This window comes from Nyctereutes procyonoides, unplaced genomic scaffold, assembly GCF_905146905.1.
Source record: "Nyctereutes procyonoides isolate TBG_1078 unplaced genomic scaffold, NYPRO_anot_genome, whole genome shotgun sequence".
Lineage (NCBI taxonomy): Eukaryota > Metazoa > Chordata > Mammalia > Carnivora > Canidae > Nyctereutes > Nyctereutes procyonoides.
In genome coordinates, this window is record NW_026575051.1 from 2,814,386 (window position 1) to 2,832,890 (window position 18,505).

General features: G+C 55.1%; 1 protein-coding gene across 9 annotated transcripts in view; it reads left to right on the forward strand.

Annotated features, from left to right (window-relative positions):
• The first annotated feature begins 596 nt into the window (after nt 1-596).
• SYNGAP1 (synaptic Ras GTPase activating protein 1) overlaps nt 597-18,505 on the forward strand; it is a 31,464-nt gene continuing 13,555 nt past the window's right edge. For 3 of the 9 annotated variants that reach the window (XR_008665062.1, XM_055330001.1, XM_055330002.1), the window contains exons 1-10: nt 597-663; nt 3,979-4,100; nt 6,162-6,267; nt 12,490-12,581; nt 13,040-13,161; nt 14,956-15,109; nt 15,334-15,432; nt 16,943-17,569; nt 17,715-17,859; nt 18,087-18,231. Coding sequence is in view for 8 of the 9 variants with exons in the window: in XM_055330001.1 (XP_055185976.1) it covers nt 597-663; nt 3,979-4,100; nt 6,162-6,267; nt 12,490-12,581; nt 13,040-13,161; nt 14,956-15,109; nt 15,334-15,432; nt 16,943-17,569; nt 17,715-17,859; nt 18,087-18,231 (1,679 nt within the window). In the remaining variant the exon portion in view is untranslated. Of the gene's footprint in view, nt 664-3,978; nt 4,101-6,161; nt 6,324-8,484; nt 8,598-8,685; nt 8,757-12,191; nt 12,369-12,489; nt 12,582-13,039; nt 13,162-14,955; nt 15,110-15,333; nt 15,433-16,942; nt 17,570-17,714; nt 17,860-18,086; nt 18,232-18,505 lie in introns of those variants that run through there. The other 6 variants (XM_055330005.1, XM_055330004.1, XM_055330007.1 and 3 more) reach the window with 5 other exon arrangements.

Sequence of the window (18,505 nt, forward strand, 5' to 3'; positions counted from 1 at the left end):
TCTAAGACTTCTGTGGCTGTGGAGAACCTTTTTGAAACTGGACACTCATATTTTGACCTCTGACCCTTCCCTCAATGTGGGACCCGGGGTCTTTTTTTTTTTTTTTTTTCCTGAGATCAGAGTCTCTTTTCCTCTAGATTTCAGGTTTTGTGCCTCAGATTAATCCCCACCCCTGGGGTGGGCAACAAGATATCTGTGGTCTGGGGTCTGTCAGTCTCGGGATCTGAGGTCTACATCTTTAGAACTGTATTCTCTCTCAGTCTGGTGTGTTTTTGAGTCAGGGGTCTCTCTCTCTGGTTCTCACTCAGTAGGGGTGGGGGCTGCAGAGTCTCTCTCTCCTCCTCCTCCTGCTCTCTCCTCTCTTGCTCGCTCCCCCGCCCCCCCCCTCTCTCCCGGCTGCCGCTGCTGCCGTTGGCTCCTATTCTCCTCCTCCTCCTCCTCTCTCCTCCTCTCCGCTCCTCTCCGCTCCTCTCTCCTCCTCTCTCCTCCTCCTCCTCCTCCTCCTCCTCCACCTCCTCCTCCTTCTCCCCCTCTCTCTCCCCCTCTTTCTCTCTTCTCTTTCTCCCCCGTCCCCCGCCCCCTCCCCCCCAGGCCTGATGAGCAGGTCTCGCGCCTCCATCCATCGGGGGAGCATCCCCGCGATGTCCTATGCCCCCTTCAGAGGTACGGTGGGGAGGGGAGGGGGAGGGCCTGTGAGGGGGGGCAAGAGGGGGAGGGGCAGGGGCGGGGGGGGGGGTGCAGAGCCGGGGCCAGGGAGGGGAGGGGAGCAGCTGAAATGGAGGGAGAGAGAGGACCGGGAAGGTTGGGATGGGAGCAGTGGGGAAGGAGAGATTGGAGGCCAGAGGGTAGGGGTAGCTAGGGGCCGTAGGCGCCAGGAAACAGGCTTTGAAGGGGGCTGAGGGGAAAATGATGAAGAAGAAATAGATCGCCAGAAATGGTGGGAAGAGAGAAGGATAGGGTTGGGGGAAGAGCTGCAGAAATAATTTGGAGGTAGGAGCTGAGAGATGAGGAAAATATTACGGAAATAGGAGGACAGAGTCTTAGGAGAAGGGCTAGGAGGGAGAAATGAAAACATAGGGGTGAAAAAAGCAAAGAAGATGGGGGGTAGAATACGGTGGAAGGGCTCAGAGGATGGTAGGGGGTTGAAGAAGAGAGGAGGATGGAGGGAAAGAAGAAGGGGCCAGATGGAGAGAGAGGGAGGCAGTGGGGGGGGGGGAAATGGAGGGTCCAGATGGAGGGAAGAGAGGAGAGAGGGAATGGGCTGGGGGAGGATAGACCAGGGCAGGGGGAGGGCCAAATTATGTGTGTGTTTATTGAGGGGGGGAGGGGGCAATAGAAGTAAGATTTGAGTGATGGAAGTAGAGGACAGGTTAGGACCCTGCCCTAGACTCTGACCCTCCTTAAGGCCTTTGAGCAGTGAAATGTATCCCCTGGGGTCCTATCCGCTCCCTTCACTTCACCACTTTTACCCCCCTCCCCCACCTCCAGTCCCTATTACCATTCCCCCTCCCTCCTCTGGTGTCCCTCACCTATATCTTTCCCCCCATATGGTGTCCGTTCCTTATATGAGTCCCCCTCTGTCCTTCCCTCATATCAGTCCTTTCTCTGGTCCATTCTCTCTCCCTCTGTTCTATCTGGTAGCTCCCTTATATCTCTACCACCTCTTCACCTGTCCTTCATGATCCCGTTGTCTAAATACCCCTGTTAGGTGCACCACATTTCCTCTGCCCCATGTCCAGTTGGGCTCTTCTGGTATATTCCCTTGTCCCCAGAAATTTACTCTCATTTCTGCATTCTTTTCTCTGAAATCTATCCCTGTGATTTATCTCCCAGGCCATCCTCTGTCCCTGCCTCACTCCCCATCTTGTCACTGCAAATCTATGCCTACCCACTTTCCCCTAACACCTCAGCTCTTACCACCCATTCCTCTTTTCTTGTCTCCTCTACCTCCTGGGGTGTTGGAGATTTGGGTGCAAAGAAGCAGGTTTTGATGGTTGGAACAGGGCCTACAAGGCATCCCCATCTGATCCCTGTGGGACTTCTTATCCTAGTAAATTTTTCCCTTTTCTTAGCTGTGTTGGTCTGTCTCTTGCATCTGCCTCTCAGAATCATCCTTACTTAAGTCTAGACAGTATGTGTGTGGGGTGTGTGTCTCCAGAGTGGCTTCTAAGCTAAGTTCCCTGTACCCTTCCCTGCTCCCCAGGAGGAAGGTTTCCCCTGAACTCTAACCTGCCTCCCTGTGGCTGCAGCCTGAACCAGCCCCTCCAAGAATTATTAGATATATCAACAGATTTCTCCTCTGGGAGTCCTCAGAGTCTGAGTGCAGTGGGCATGTTGCCTGCAGTGTGTGCAGTCTCAGAGCCCAGGGACTGGTGATCTCTGTATCTGGCGGGTATCAGATGGGATCTCTGAGATGGCTCTAAGATAGTGAAAGTCTCAAAGTGTTGGGGTTTCTGAAGATTGTATGCTAGGGGTTCATCTCTGACTCTTATTTGCAGTTTGGGTAAATTTGAAGAACACGTTTGTAGATGGAAAGGGGCTACACTTTTCAAAAAGTTTCCTATTTAACGTATTCAGTTACAGTGAAGTTTAAGGGCCAAGTTATTTTCCTGCACTGTACTCATAATTAATTATCTTGTAAAGGTGACAGAATTTGATTCTTCTTCCACTAAATTGTTTCTCACTCTGATACCTTAAACCCATTTTCTATCCCTTTAATCTCACTAATTTGATTTCCTTCTCACTTCCATAAGGCCTGTTGTTCCCTGTGATGGTGTGTGGCATTGGGATTTAAAAGAGAGACAGTTTGCAGGGATAGGGGATTGGGAAGAACAGCTAAGTTGGGTAAGATGCCCCTGGGGGCACCTTTGAGCATGGGCAATGCTTGGTCTACTGTTCTTTTCTAGAAGTTTGTCTGCATCCCCAGCTTGAGCTTTTGGACGCCCCCTCTCTATCCCAGGCCTGGATCTTCCTTTCTTTCTTCCCCTTTTTCCCTCAAGCTCCTCACTGTGCCTTGGAGAGGTTCCTCACCTGTGGAGTTGGCTTTCATCCTGTCTATGGAGACTCAGTGAAGAGAGGGGGCAGTATAGAATCTTTGATCTCTGGGCATGGAGTGAGAGAAGAGATTGATTCAGTCTCTGTTCCTTCAAACAAAGGCATATTTCCTACTTCCTCACTCTCTAGCCGTGCCCCCCTATAGCCAGATGTTGACAAGACCTATCCTCCCCCTACCATCAGAAGAACCAGAACTTTCCCTAGAGGTTGAGCAGGGTTGGGCTAGGGGAGGAGAGAGCTGAGAATAGAGGAGAGGCAGAAGAGGCCCTCTCCTGTCTCTGACTCTGAACAGGTCATCTCCCTCCCTTCCTCTCTTTTCCAGATGTTTAGCTCTCAGAATTTCAAGACCAAATATTCCTACACCCCTACCCCATCCTTTTTTTTTTTTTTTTTTCCCATCCTTCTTTCTCACAGCTGTGTAGCTTTTTCCACTCAGTTTTACAGCTGGGGGAGCCACCTTCCCTCCAAGTCCTTATCTTCTGCAGTTGTCTAGATGCCCTCCCTCTTCCCTGTCCCCTGCCACCACCATCTGTGTGTGCTTTTCTTCTGCCAGTTCTGCTGTACCCTCAATCTTTTCATTTTTTGGACATGGATGGAGATCTTGATTATCTTTCTCTGCCTCTGAACGCGTACCCTCTGTGTCATGATATAATTCCCCTCCTGGAGCATCCCTCTGTATTTCTTTCCTCAAGTCTACAGAGCCCCTTGTGATGTGATTTCCCCTCCTCTCCTTCCCCCAAGACATACAGGCTTATCTTCTGTTCCCTTAAAATAAGTTACCATGTGCCTCCCCCCCATCTGTGATCTCGGGGCGGGTGGGGTCTCCTACTCCCACTTTGTGGACTCTCTTCTTGCCATTTTGGGCCTCTGTCTCCTAAGTGCATACAACCTCCCTTACCATTTCTGTGTGTCTCTGTCCCCTAGATGTACGGGGACCCCCTATGCATCGAACCCAATACGTTCATTCCCCATATGATCGTCCTGGTTGGAACCCACGGTTCTGCATCATCTCGGGGAACCAGCTTCTCATGCTGGATGAGGATGAGGTGAGCAGAGTGGGAAGGCTGGGGAAAGACCTCTGGGTAGCATGGAGAATGTAGAGAGAGAGATAAGGAAAAGCTTAATTAGCGAAGGGGTGAGAGACACAGAGAAGGCAAAGAGAGCAACATTTGCAAGCGGTCTGAGGAGGGTGGCCACTGAGATTGAGATTTGGATTGGGGTGTGCAAAAGTGCGGGCATTCTCTCACCTTGGCCAGGGGATCTTTCAGGGCCATGTGCAGTGTTGGAGAGGAGATGTGGTTCTGAAGACTTGGGGGTGGCTCCTGTTGTAGCTCTGCCCAGATTGTGGGATAGGTTAGGACAGGAAATAGAAACAAGGCCTTGGGGAAGGGATGGCAAAATGGGCATTGCTTTGGAGGGACCACTTCCTGAGTAGTCCTCAAGAACCCTCTCCTGTTCTCCCCCCACCCCAGCAAGACCCATCACTCACCACTCCCAGGCCTGCCTCTATCATGGGAGGAGTGGGGACTGAGGGAAACTGGGACTGAGAGGGGGTCAGAGGGTATTAGGAGAAATGATAGCATTCTGGATCTTGGTGTGGATGGTGGTGAAGTCTGGGAAGGTGCCTGAGGTCAGGGTTTAGAGAGACCAGTTGGGCTTTCACCAGGGACATCAATGGGGGGGGGGATATAAGGGAAGAGGTGCCTGGGGAATGAGGGGAACTGGAAGTAGGGGACATTTTCTGAAGAACTTCAAGTGGGAGTTGGCAGGGACTTGTCAGAGTGTGGGAGCTGGGGCCCATGCAGAGCTGTTAGTGCGGGGGCAGGGGGGGGTTCCAATTGGGCACTGGGTCAGCAGCAGAGGACTCATCAGAGGAAACAGAGGGTACAGATATGAAAGGTAGATGCCCAGATTCAGGGAGTGGGGGTGATTTGGGGAACCTGCTTTAGAGAGTGATAGGTAGCCTTGGAGACCAGTGAGGTCTTGAGAGATGTGCTTCTGATCCTGTTGGGGAGGGTGTGGTGAGGCAGGGCTAGAATCAGTGTTGGGGTTAACCAGGGTTTGGAGGCACCTGAGAGCCAAAGGAGAGTGTAGAGAGGCTGGTTAGAGCTTCCAGGTCACAGAGTGAAATCCAGGTGTCTAGGGGAGGACATGATGACTTTAAAGGCAGAGGTGGTTCAAAAGTCCCAAGTTTTAGGCATTGAGGGGCATTTGAGTGATTCACTAGTGGTTGTAGGTCTTGACCAAAGGTTGGAGTCTGTAGGATGAACTGGGGGAACTGGAACCAATAAGAGTGGGGACTGTTGTAAGGATGAGGGTGGGGGAATGAAGGAATGAGAGCTGGGCACAGGTCTGAGTGGGAATGGTGGGGGTGGATGGGGAGGTGAGCAGTGTGTAGAACCACACAGGGCTGTGGATCTGGGGCTAGGGGCTAGCAAGGTTGGGTGGTTCTTGTCCAGCTGGAGAAGATTGGAGGATTGGAGCTGGGGATGAGGCTCAGGGAGAGGGAATGGCTCAAGAGAAGGAGGCAAGTGACTGTGGTTGAGTGGGGGGCAAGGGAAGGAGATGAAGGGTGGGGGGAGGTGACCGGGCCCTCTGAGGGGAGCGGGGAGATTGGGTCCCAGTCTGGCCGAAAGCCGGGCCGTGGGAGGGAGACAAGCTGTAGATACTGATTATAAATGCAGCTTCTGCTACCCCCATGACAGGCACGGAGGGAGGGAAGGTGGTGAGGGAGGTGGGAGGTTGGGAGGGAAGCGGGGACAATGGAGGAACTGAAGGTCAAGGGGAAAGGGATTACCAGAGTAGCAGACTCCCCCGGGGTTGCGGGCAGAGCTGAGTCGGCTTCGGGAGAATTTCCCGGAGGGGGTTTTCAAAAGAAATGGAGGAAAGAGGAGGGTGGGACGGGAGGGAAACGAGGAGAGACTGGGAGAGAGTGGGGAGAGAGAAACCGACTCATCCCGAGACACTTGGAGAGTGTGCAGGGGCCGGGGCCAAAGGTGGGCAGGCCCAGGGAGAGGAAAGGGAGGTTCCCATTTCTCGGTGGGAAAGGGAGAGAGGCGAGGGCCGGCCGGGGCCGGTGAGGTCTGACACACCCCCGCATCCCGTAGATACACCCCCTTCTGATCCGGGACCGGAGGAGCGAGTCCAGTCGCAACAAACTGCTGAGACGCACGGTCTCCGTGCCAGTGGAGGGGCGGCCCCACGGCGAGCATGGTACGGCGGCCGAGCAGGCTCTCGTGCCCTGGACAGTCGCGGGGACAAGGCTGGAGGTGGACGGGGCTGCAGGGGAGGGGTGGGGGTCGGGGGAAAAAGAGAGCTGTCTAGGGGTGGGAGGAGGAGGAGGAGGAGACGACACAGTCTCTCGTCCCGAGAGTGGGAGCCTGGAAGGAGAAGGCGCCCTCTTCGGGGATCTGGAGCGGGACCGGGGTTGTGGGTGAGAGGCCCCAGTGGTCTTTGCTCTGTTTCGCTCCCTTTTTCCTCTCCAGCAGTGAAGTTTGCCTGTTTTCCCGGTGCTTATAAAAATAGTCTCCTTAGATCTTTAGCTTCCCGTCCCAGCGTTCCTGCCCCTTCCACTCCCAGCCCTTGGTCTGGGATCGTGGAGACAATGACCTAGTTCCTGCCCTCCTCCTCCCCCTCAGACCTTTGCCCAACCCCCACGCTCCCAATTCCTCTTCCAGCCAGATCTTCTGGCCTGTGGGCCCTCCCTCTTTTCTTGCCCCCTTTTCCCTCTTCAGCTGCTTCTATTTTCTGCAGTCCTGTCCCCCCCTCTTCTCTTTCCTCCCCAATTTCTCTTATTTTCCCCACCCCTCTTGATTTCCTCTTTCCGACCCCTCCTGGTCCCGGTGGAACTTCATCAGACCCCCCATCATCTCCTTTCTGTCTGTCTGTGGAGCTCTCTGCTCAGTCTGTCTCTCCAACTCTCTCCCTCTCTCCATCTGTCTCTTCCCCTCCCTCCCTCTTTCTGCCCCCCCTTCTACCCCCCTCTTTAGTCATTTAAAAAAAGATTTTTGTCTTCCTGAGAAGTTCGCTTAAAAGGTTTCCATGGGAACAGTGAGGGGAGATGAAGGCAGAGAACAGAGATCTGCAGCCAAGGTGCAGAGAGATGCCCTCAGCCCCCAGAAACCCCCTTGTCACTGCCATTTACCACTGCATTTTCCTTCCAGGACTAGGGATCCAGTTCCTCTATTCCCCCAACCCCTGGTGACCCCTTTCTTCCACCAGCAACCCCTCCCCTCAGGAATCCAGTCTCCCAGTTTCTCTTCCTCCAAGAGATCCAGTGGCCTGTCTCCATCCCTTAGCTCCCTATATATAGCCCTCTTCTGATAGGCCCAGGTCTCATTGCCCTAGGGGGCCAGCTCTGGGACCTTGGGTGGGTGGGTGGGTGGGCAGGGATGTGTGTCATTGTCATGGAAACCTCTGACCGTGGGGGTGTGCAGATAGCACATTTCTGTGAAGCAAAACCAGGGTGATGGTGGTGGTGGTGGTGGTGGTGGTGGTGGTAGTGGTGTGTACAGAGAATGTGTGTGATGTCTGTCACATCTGTGTGTGTGTGTGTGTGTGTGTGTGTGTGTGTGTGTGAGTCATGTCCATGTCTGGGAAAGATTTGTGTGTGTGCACATGTGCCTACCTGTGTGTCCAGGCCAGAATGGTCACATGCTCATGGAGCATGTTTATCATGTTATCAGGTGGTTGATACCACTCTGCCCACTAATCCCCATCTTTCTCCTTATCCTGAGTCCTCAAGGGTCTGGGGTCTCTATGGGTCTCCTGTGTGTTTTGGGTGGGGGCACCCATATGTGTCCGGAGTTGGGGATGGTGTGTGGAGGTTGCTGTGTTGGGGGTTCTATAGGGGTTGGAAGAGGGTCCTGGAGTAAACATAGTTGGGGGGAGGGCTTGGTGAAAGAGTTGACGGCTGGCTGATGGCTGGTGAACATTGGGGGTTTTCAGGGGGACATAGAACGTGTAAAGGGCATGGAGGCTATGCAGGGGACCGAGGGATCTTTAGGGGCTTGGGGGCCTGGGTCCGCGAAGGTGTGTGCTGAGGCTGTGGACGCTGGAGCCCAGGAGAGGTCGCCGGACCTTTGAGGGGCATTGGAATCCAGGGCTCCTCCTCTGCTGGGTGGAGCCGCCGCCCCTAGTTCCCTCCGCTGTTTTGGTGGGGGGTCCTGCTCGGGAGGGGATGGTGGGAGACCCGGTTGGTTTTGGGGGTCCCCTCGCCCCCCTCCCGCGTCTCTCTCGCGCTGTCTCCGGGCGACGGGGCTCGTGACAGAGGCGGCCACGGCAGCAGCGGTCTCCTAGCAACGGCGGCGGGGCCCGGGCAACGGCGGCAGCGGCGGGAGCGGCGGCGGAGGGAGCCGTTCCCGCGGCCGTCACCGCGCGGCCGTCCGGGCCGCCCCGGGCCCCGCCGCCGCCCCCAACGCGCCGGGCGGCGCGAGCCGGGCCGCGCCGCCCCCTCTCCCGCCGCACCCCGCCCCTCCCCCGCGCAGGGGCGGGGCCCCTCCCCCACCGGGGACACCCCCGACCCCCCCAGGGGGCGGTGCGAGGTAAGGGCGGGGCCGGGCGGACGAGGAGCGCGCGTGGGGGCGGGGGCGCGCGTGTGCGTGGGCGCGGGGAGGGGGGGGGAGGCCGCGGCGGCGGCGGCGGCGGCGGCAGCTGCTCCCTCCGCATGTTCTCGCTGCATCTTCCGAGTGGGGGGAGTTATGGTAACTGGAGGGGGACAGCGGAGGTGGGGGGTCGGGGACCGGCCTGGGGGGGCCGGGGTCTCGAGCACGCGGGGGAGGCCGGTGTGGGGTGGTCTCGGAGCCCTGTGGTGGAGACGGCAGCCCGTGTGTCCGTGTATGTGTTCGTGTCCATGCTCCTGTCCCCCGTGTGTCAATGCCATGTGTACCCGGGGCCCAGTTCCTCATGCACACATGTGCAGTCAGCCGTGTGCAAGCTTGTCCGGTTTCATCGTGCCTCTGTCTGGTGCCTGCCGAGGAGGCTGCTGGGCGGGCCACTGGCCATACTGATACATGTCACCCCTGACCCTGAGCTTGCATGTCCCTGCCTAGGGCTCATCTCCAGTCAGTCTCCTGTGTGTAGGGATGTGTGGCTGCATGAACAGAATTTTCTCTGTCCCTGGTGGCAGCTGTGTGTCTTTGCATGTGTTCCATCATTGGCCTGGGTATCTGTGTCAATCCCAGCACGGGTGTCCAGGGCGTGTCTGGATGTGGGTGGTGTGCGAGTGGGGGAAGGGAGTGAATGTGTGTGAGTGGGTTTCTTGGAATCCTACTATGTGTGGAACACCTTTGGGCTGGGCAGGTGTGAGCCCCTCATTTGTCTGGGAGAGGGGAAAGAAAAGCTGAAAAGGAAAGGAGCAGGGAGAAAGTAGAAAAGTGGGGAGAAAGGAGGTGATGAGGAATGAGGGAGGCTTGGCTAGGATAGAAGGACTAGCTGGAGAATGGGAATGTAGGAGATATTTAAGCCAGATTGAGGAGAAGAGAGCTTAAGATGGGGAACTGGATGGAAATGGAGAGAGAAGGGGTCTGGGAGCTGGGGAGGTGGTGTGGGGAGAGCAGAGAGGCCTGTTCATAAGCAATCTCTTGAGAGAAGAAAAGGGGCAAGATGAGAGGGCACTGGCTGGTGTAGATTGTATAAGATCAGGCTTAGTTGGATGAGGGATAGCCACTCAGGCATAGAGGCTGGCTCAAGGTGAGGCCTGTCACCACAGGGACTAACATTAGAGTTTCCTGTCCTCAGCACAGAGTTTTGCCCCCCCCAACCCCCTGTTTCTCTGCTCTGTCCAACTCTGTTCCTCATCCTGCTCTGGCAATCTCCCTCCTTGGCTCTCCTCAAGAGCTGCCAGCTGGGTATGACAAGGAAGAAAGGCTGAAGGAAAGGTTAGGGATTTGGTGGATTGGAGGGCAGGGGGAGATTTCTGTGGGTGATGGCAAGATTAGACAGGTTGGAGAGGTGGGAGTCCAAGCCCTTGCTGTGTGTGTGAGAGTGCAATTGTGTGTGTACACAGGGTGTGTACATGTGTGGGTGTGTGCACAATGCCTGTGTTACGGGTGTGTGTAGGTGGCTGTTATGTGTGTGCATGTGTGTATACATTGTGCAGGGATAGGATCACAGTGTACACTTACCAGGTTTGCTTGTATGGATACATGGGTTTGTGCTGTGTTTCTGTACATGTCACTGAATGCAGCATCAATAACAGAATGTCCTGTGTTTCTGTCATCGTCTTCTTTCTTTCTCGTGCTAGTGAAAGTCTTTGTAACCATATGTGTATGTGGCCTCCATGTACCTGTGACTTACGTGTGAGCTCCTGGATCTTAGTTCCTGGTAACATGTAAGGTTATGTTACTTCCAAGAACCAAGTAAACCAGTTAGCAAATTTGTTCTCTTTCTGTCCATTCTTTAGTTCCAAAGCAGAATTTTAGTGGATTTGAAGTTTGTCTCTGTGCCCTTATTAGGGGAGCTTGCATATGAGAGAAGTGGCTGAGTTTGGTTCTTTGGAATGGGGGTGAGGCAGCCATACTTGAGAAAGGCAGAAACTAAGAAAAAGATTTGCTAACCCCTTAGATGCATTGTTTAGTGTGTCCTAGAAGGGTAATTGATGCATTTACTCATTTTTTCCTTCTTGGGAGAGCAATCATGGGTGCAGGCGTCAGAGTCAGAGAAGGGCTGGGGGAGAAGAAGGGGTCGTGATGGAGTGGATATGGTCATGCTTTTCATGTGAATGATGGATGTTTGTGCTTTTGGGGTACCAGGATACCTTGCTGTGATTGGGATCATGGTATATTCAAGCATGTAGCTTAGAGATTAAACTGGCTTGTCGTGCGTGTGTGTGTGTGTGTGTCTGTGTGTGAGGGTTAGGTGTCCATTTCTGTAATGTGCTGCCCACATGATTGCCCAAGGGACTGGGGCCACATGTCCACACCAGCAGGTGTCTGGGTCCAAATGTGTACTCCCCTGTTGCAGTGTTCACATATGTCTAAGCATATCCCGTGGGGGTATGTGGGCCTCAAGGTCTCAGAATGTGGATCTGTGGCACTCCCCTGCTCACAGTTGTCTGTATGTCTCATAAGCACCTAGATCTCTATTTTTTGTATTGTGGTTATATACACGTACCCCCACAGTTCAGTGTGTGTTTCTGTGCTCTCTACACACTGTTCCCAAGGGTTGCAAGGGTTCCTGCGTCATGGGGTCCACATTATTGTGTGCGGACCTTCTAACACCTGGACTTTAGAGGCAAAGGGAAGCTGGAGACTGATTCTAGGGCAAGTTGCTGGTGATTTGCAATTCTGGAAGTAGACAGTGAAAATGTAGCTGTGGTCCTGCCTAGTTCTGGAACCTAGAGAGTTAACAGGCAGCTCTTCCGGTCCCCGCCCCCCCCCCAGCCTGTAGCTTCTTGTTGCCTTGGAGATGGTAGCCCCGCCCCTGATGCAGCACCTGCCCCCCCATTGGCTGCAGTGGTGACTGTGGGGCTGAGGGGGGAGCCCAGGCCTGGGCAGCCATTCTGGAGCTAGAGCCGGAGCTTGGCATGCCCCCACTTTCATTCTCCTCTAGCCCCTTGGCCTCTCTCAATTCCCTGGCAGCAGAGCTTCAGCTTGCCTCCTCGAGCTGCCACCCCTCCATACTCCTGGCAGGCTGAGCTTCATCCGCATTCTCCTCCCCTCCTCCTCTTCCTCTCCCCACCCTTACTTGGGAGTCCCCTGAACCTCCACTGCTCACCCCCCCACTCTCTGCCCACTCCCCCACTCCCCTGCATTCTTTTCTTTTCCTCCCAACCCCCCTTCCCTTCTGAGGCCCTGCCACTGCAGTGCACGTGGACCGGCCCCTTCTTCCCCCCTCCCCCCATCTGCCCCTTCCCTGAATTTCCTGTCCCCAGGCTTCTACCCCTGCCACTCCTCACAGGTCCTTTCTAAGACTTCCCCCCTCCAGACCAGGGAGGGGGTCATGGGAGGCAGCCCTGGCCCTCCAGACGGACAAGGGTTCCAGGATGGGGGAGCTGGTGGAAGAAGTGCCCAGCTGAGGGGAGGGGAAAGCCTGCCTCAGGTCAATGACTTTTAACCCAACTCTCCCCCCTAGCTAGCCCCTTCCTGGGGGGGTGGGCACCAAGGACCTAGCTTCTGTGGATCTTTAGTGTCCTTTTACCACTGAGGTTTTACTGACCCCCTCAGCCATGCCCTTCTGCTGACTGCCAGTCCCAGTCATGGGCCTAAGGCCTCCCACCCCGTCCCCTTCGGGGGGCTCCGGCTCGGGTTCTTTACCCCCTCCTTCCCGCCGCCAGCCTCTCAGCCGCCGCTGCTCTTCCTGCTGCTTTCCGGGGGGTAGGTGAGGCTGGAGCTGAGGGGTAGAGGGAGGTGGGCGAATGGGCTGGGGTCAGTGGTGGTCACCTGGGCTGACAGCGACCCCTGCCAACCTCCCTTCTGGCTCTTTGCCCCCCTCCAGAATACCACTTGGGTCGCTCGAGGAGGAAGAGCGTCCCAGGGGGGAAGCAGTACAGCATGGAGGCCGCCCCCGCTGCGCCCTTCCGGCCCTCGGTGAGTGAAGACGCTTGCCAGATGTGGCCAGCTGCGCCCCCTCCCCTCCAGCCCCAGCTGGAGCCCAGTGTTCTAAGAAAGGGGGCTGCAGGGAGAGAGAGTGAGAGTGCGCGCACTTGCCTCTTCCCATCTCTTTGGTTTCCCCCTCCTTGGCTCTGTCCCCCTGCTTTTCAGACCAGCCCTCCCACCTTCTCCAGGCTGGTGTGTGTGTGTGTGTGTGTGTGCGCGCGCGCGCGCGCGCGCGTGCGCGCGCGCGCGCGCACACACACAGCTTGTACCCTTTGGGAGCAAAGGAAGACAAATTGGTAGCAGGTCTCCCATCTCTGTTTCCTCACCTCTAGAGACTCCCCTTCACCCCCTCCCACTTTCATCCAGGGACTCTTTACCAGCTGAGGGGGGAGTACGTAGAACTGACCCTTCCCCAACCCACCCCTATCCCCATTTCACCCCCACCCCAGCAAGGCTTCCTGAGCCGGAGGTTAAAAAGCTCCATCAAACGCACGAAGTCACAACCCAAACTTGACCGGACCAGCAGCTTTCGTCAGATCCTGCCTCGCTTCCGAAGTGCTGACCATGACAGGTACAGGGATTAGAGCCGGGGAGGAATAGTTGGATACAGTACAGGGGCTCTTGGGTGAGACTGGAGGGCAGGGGCTTGTCCGGGCTCAGAGAGCAAAGGCCTCAGATTGGATGAGGGATGTTTTGGGGCAGGAGACAGAATGGAGAAGAGGCAGTAGCAGGAGAGGGGCAGGGTGCAGGGAGAGGACAAGCAGAGAGGCAGGATGGGGAATGAAGGTGAGGCCAAGGAGGGCCTCTTCCAGACAACAGAAGGATGGGTTCCAGCCCAGCATTCAGGGAGCTCTACTGGACAGAGAAGTAGTGGAGCCCAGGAAGAACATTGAAGGGATCCAGAGACGGGGGCAGTGGGTTGATAGGAGAGGGAGCACTGTGAGCTAGGGAGCAGGGTGTGAGGGAATGGCAGCAGGTTGAAGTGGGGATGAGGCTGGCAGGTGCTAATGGAGGAGGGAAGGGGAGGCTGGCACAAGTGTACAGGTTGATAGAGTGGCCAGGGGAAGCTCTAGGGTTAATCACAGACTAGAGAATGAGGAAGAAGCCCTCAGAGAATTCCGGAGGGTACTGTCAGAGAGTACTGTCTCCAAGGCCGAGGCCAGCGGTGCAGGAGATCTGATATTGCTTCTGTTGTCTGCTTCTTGGGTCCTCTTTGGGTTTCTCCCTCACCCAGTCACTCCCCAGGGAGAACCCTGTCCTTCCTTTTCCCCCATGTCTGCCCGCCCCCAGGATTGGGCAGGTAGGAAGGTTGGGATAGGTGAGTCACACCTTCCCCTACCCCCCTCCCGTGTCACCAGAGCTGGATTTGAGCCTGGTGGGGGAGGGTTGTGGGGTGAGGGCATGGTATTCCTGGCCGCGGGGGCGGGGGTGGGGGGGTGGGGGGGCTGGGGGAGAGTCTCGCTGACGGCAAAGGAGCCCAAGATGACGGGGCTGCTATAAATAGCTTCATGGAGGCTCCCACACCCGAGCTCCCCCTCCCGCTTTCCCACTGCTCTCCACTCTTCCTCCCCTAGCCATCTCCCAGCCGCTCACTATCCCATCCCTCTGTATTGTGTGGCCCATGTCCTCCGTCCCTCAGCCCTCTGTACCTTCTGCAGTTTCTGCCCCCCCACCCCCGTTCCCACACCCATCTTTCCACCTGCTCCTCCTCATCTTCTCCCATCCCGTCTTTCTGCACGTGGCTTTGCCTCCACCTGCTCCCTCCTGCCCTACCTCCTCCTCTTCCCCAGGCCCCATTTCCTAGTTCTTCCTTCTCACTTCTCTGCCCATAGCTTTCTCCTATTTCTTGTAATTTACCTTCCCTCTTTCTGCTGATTTTGCTCAACCTTGTCCTCTTCATGCATTCTTTTTGGAATCATTAAATGTTTCTTAGATGCTAGCTGTGTGCCAGGCCCAAAGAGACATCTTCTTTGTACTTCTGGTTCTTGAGTTCCACTTTTTTCCCTTATATTGAGACTCTGGTTTCAGCTAGAAGTCCTACCTGGAAGTGTCCCAGGCTCACCTGTTCTTTTTTTTTTTTTTTTTTTTTTTTTGTCTCATGGCTCATTTTGGGGTTGAGATATTTCCAGGTGTCCCCAGTACCCCCACAGGTGTGAATTGGGGGTAGGGGTCTCTTAAAGCATCCTGACTTCTCTCACTTTCCTCCTGTCCTTCCTTAAGGATAGGCCAATGTTCTTTTCATCTGTGTCCCCGTGGGGGAAGGGGATTCACGGGGCTCTTTCCCCAGGTCTCCATCCTAGAGCTGGCCCCTGAGTGTGTAAGAAGAGTGAGGCCCTGACCCTGTGGCCTGACCCTTCCCCGCCAGGGCCCGGCTGATGCAGAGCTTCAAGGAGTCACACTCGCATGAGTCCTTGCTGAGCCCTAGCAGTGCGGCCGAGGCCTTGGAGCTCAACTTGGATGAAGATTCCATTATCAAGCCAGTGCATAGCTCTATCCTGGGCCAGGAATTCTGTTTTGAGGTACTGGGTCTAGTGGGCTGGGGAGGGCAGGAGTGATGGAGGATGAGGGCACAGAGACCTGGAGAAAGTGGCACAGGTGGGGATGATGAGGAAATAGAAAACCTCTAGGCCTGGGAGAGAGGAGGGTAGGCCAGGGAGGGGAAGACATGGTGATGGGGGGTGTCTCAGGTGCTTAGGAGTCACCCCCCCTCCAGAGCCCCATCTCAACCCCCACCTCTCTCTAGGTAACAACGTCTTCAGGAACAAAATGTTTTGCCTGTCGTTCCGCGGCCGAAAGGGACAAATGGATCGAGAATCTACAGCGGGCAGTAAAACCCAACAAGGTATCGGGAGTAAAGGAGACAAAGACAGCATGGGCAAGGCAAAGGTCAAGCCACAGGGGAAGCTGGGGGCCTAGGGGGCAAGGTGAGCCAAAGGGAAGGGAGGCCTGGGGAGGAGGGGACCTGGATGACCAGGAGGTGACCCCCACTTTTCTGAACTGCCCATTTCCTTTACCATTTTTTCTGCCTCATGGTCTGTTTCTCTACTGTAGAAGTCACAGACCTAGAGTGTTGATCTGTCTTCTATGTAGGCAGCGGTGCCCCACCAGCACCCTGACAGCCGGATGCCGTGCCCCTGCTTGCCGCGTCTCCATGAGACTCTTCCCGTTGTCAGTTAGCCAAGCTTCCAGACCTTAATTTCCTCTCCATAAAGCTGGTGGGAATGGGGTTTATGTGGGATTTGGGTTCATGTGGGAATTAGATGATCTCTAAAGTCCCTCTGGCTCAGAAATTCTGAGTCTACATTCTTCCCAAGGCTTCTGTTTCCTAGGAGAAATGCTTCCAGTTCCACCAGCTCTTCTTGGATCCCAGGGTGCAGTAAGCTCACAGCCCTGGTGACCCTTCTCTGGGGGAATCCCTTGTTTTTCATTGTCTATAACTAGACCCAAGAGGCTGGATGCTGTTTGACCCATGCAGAGTCGGAATACCATGCTCTCTTCACGCAGCAGCATCCTGAGCTTCACCAGGACCTTGTGGTCCACTGTATACCCCAGGCCCTTGCACACGAACTCTGCATATAGCCTCACCCATCCTGTATTTTTACAACTCGCTTTTTTGTTTTTGCAATCAATCTCTGGTTGTCTTTGGGGAGGACCCCCCAATTCTGCTCTTTAAATTCCACCTTATTACCTTTGGTTTATTCTTCTACCTTTTGAAATTTTTCCCAGTGCCGATTCTATTGTCTGATGTATGAGCTACCATCTGTATTAGTTTTCTAGGGCTGCTGTAACAAATTACTATAAACAAGATCACTTACAATGAAAGAATTTTATTCTTCCAAGATTTAGAAGACCAAAAGTCCCAAATCAATGTGTTGGCAGAACCTTGCTCCCTCTGAAGCTCTAGGAAGAATCCTTCCCTGCCTCTTTTTTGGGGGTTTTTTGGGTCATTTTTTTCTTCCTTGCCTCTTGATAGCTCCTTGACTTATAGCTGCATGGGTCCAATTTCTGCCTGTGTGTGTGTCCGGTGTCTAAATCTCCCTCTGCATATAGATACGAGGCATTGGATTTAGGGCCCACTCTAATCCAGAATGAACACATTTTAACATGAGTAGATCAGCAAGGACCCTTTTGTCAACGAAGGTCACATTCATAGGTTCCGAGTGGACATGAATTTTGGAGAAGGGTACATGAATTTTGGAGAAGGGTACACTGTTCTACACGGTACACATCTTCTCAGCCTTATGATTGCTGTCTTAGAGGCTCTGTCTCGTTTTCCAACTGTCTCTCCTCTTCTGGTGTCTCTGTCTCCTCTCCCTTCCCCTTTACCTGCCATTCCCACCCCACCACCCCAGGACAACAGCCGCCGAGTGGACAACGTGTTGAAGCTGTGGATCATAGAGGCTCGGGAGCTGCCCCCCAAGAAGCGGTACTACTGCGAGCTCTGCCTGGATGACATGCTGTATGCACGCACCACCTCCAAGCCCCGCTCAGCCTCAGGGGACACCGTCTTCTGGGGCGAGCACTTCGAGTTTAACAACCTGCCGGCTGTCCGTGCCCTGCGGCTACATCTGTACCGTGACTCAGATAAAAAGCGCAAGAAGGACAAGGCGGGCTATGTTGGCCTGGTGACTGTGCCCGTGGCCACTCTAGCTGGGCGCCACTTCACAGAGCAGTGGTACCCCGTCACCCTGCCGACAGGCAGCGGGGGCTCTGGGGGTATGGGGGGCTCAGGAGGGGGTGGGGGCTCGGGAAGCGGCTCAGGGGGCAAGGGCAAAGGAGGCTGCCCAGCTGTGCGGCTGAAAGCGCGTTACCAGACGATGAGTATCCTGCCCATGGAGCTGTATAAGGAGTTTGCAGAGTATGTCACCAACCATTATCGGATGCTATGCGCAGTCCTGGAGCCCGCCCTGAATGTCAAGGGCAAGGAGGAGGTTGCCAGTGCACTGGTTCATATTCTTCAGAGTACGGGCAAGGCCAAGGTGAGTGCTGTGCCCTCAGGAATAGGTGGCCTGGGAGTGGGCACTTGCTTGGGGCAGGGGATGGATAGTAGGGATAGGGCACTTCTGTCTTCAGAATGAGCTTAGGTTATACAGAGGCTGATCCTTGGATTTTCCTGGGCCTCAGGACTTCCTTTCAGACATGGCCATGTCTGAGGTGGACCGGTTCATGGAACGGGAGCACCTCATATTCCGCGAGAACACGCTCGCCACTAAAGCCATAGAAGAGTACATGAGACTGATTGGTCAGAAATACCTCAAGGATGCCATTGGTATGGCCCACTCTCAGGTCTTCTTCCCAAACCTACCAGATGCATATCCCAACCCTAAACCTGGCTACTCCAGACCCCAAGTCACCCTTCCTCAGCTTGATGCTTCTAAGCCTAGAGTCCCCGGACTCCAGCCTCCAACCTTGGGATCCTGAGATTCCCCAACCCAGGCAGCCCCCATCCCTGCCCTTGACAAGTGTGACCACCCTCTGTTGTGCCCCCCACCCCAGGGGAATTCATCCGTGCTCTGTATGAGTCCGAGGAGAATTGCGAGGTGGACCCCATCAAGTGCACAGCGTCCAGCCTGGCAGAGCACCAGGCCAACCTGCGGATGTGCTGTGAGTTGGCCCTGTGCAAGGTGGTCAACTCTCACTGGTGAGACTGGGAACGCTGGGTGGGGGCTGGGGCCCGGGTCATGTGTTCATCTGTTCATTCATCTGTCCATCCGCAAAAAGGACTGAGTACTGGTCATGGGCAAAGCGGTGTGCTGGGGGCTGTAGAGCAGACAGAGAGGAATGAGGCCTGGCCCCTTTCCTTAGAGGGCCTCGCCCAGAATGGATAGGGTCAGAGTGGATACACAGAAAGCCACAGAACACTTTAGTGTGTGTTAAGCACCAAGTGAGGGTTCCCCCAGGCAACGTAAGATCAG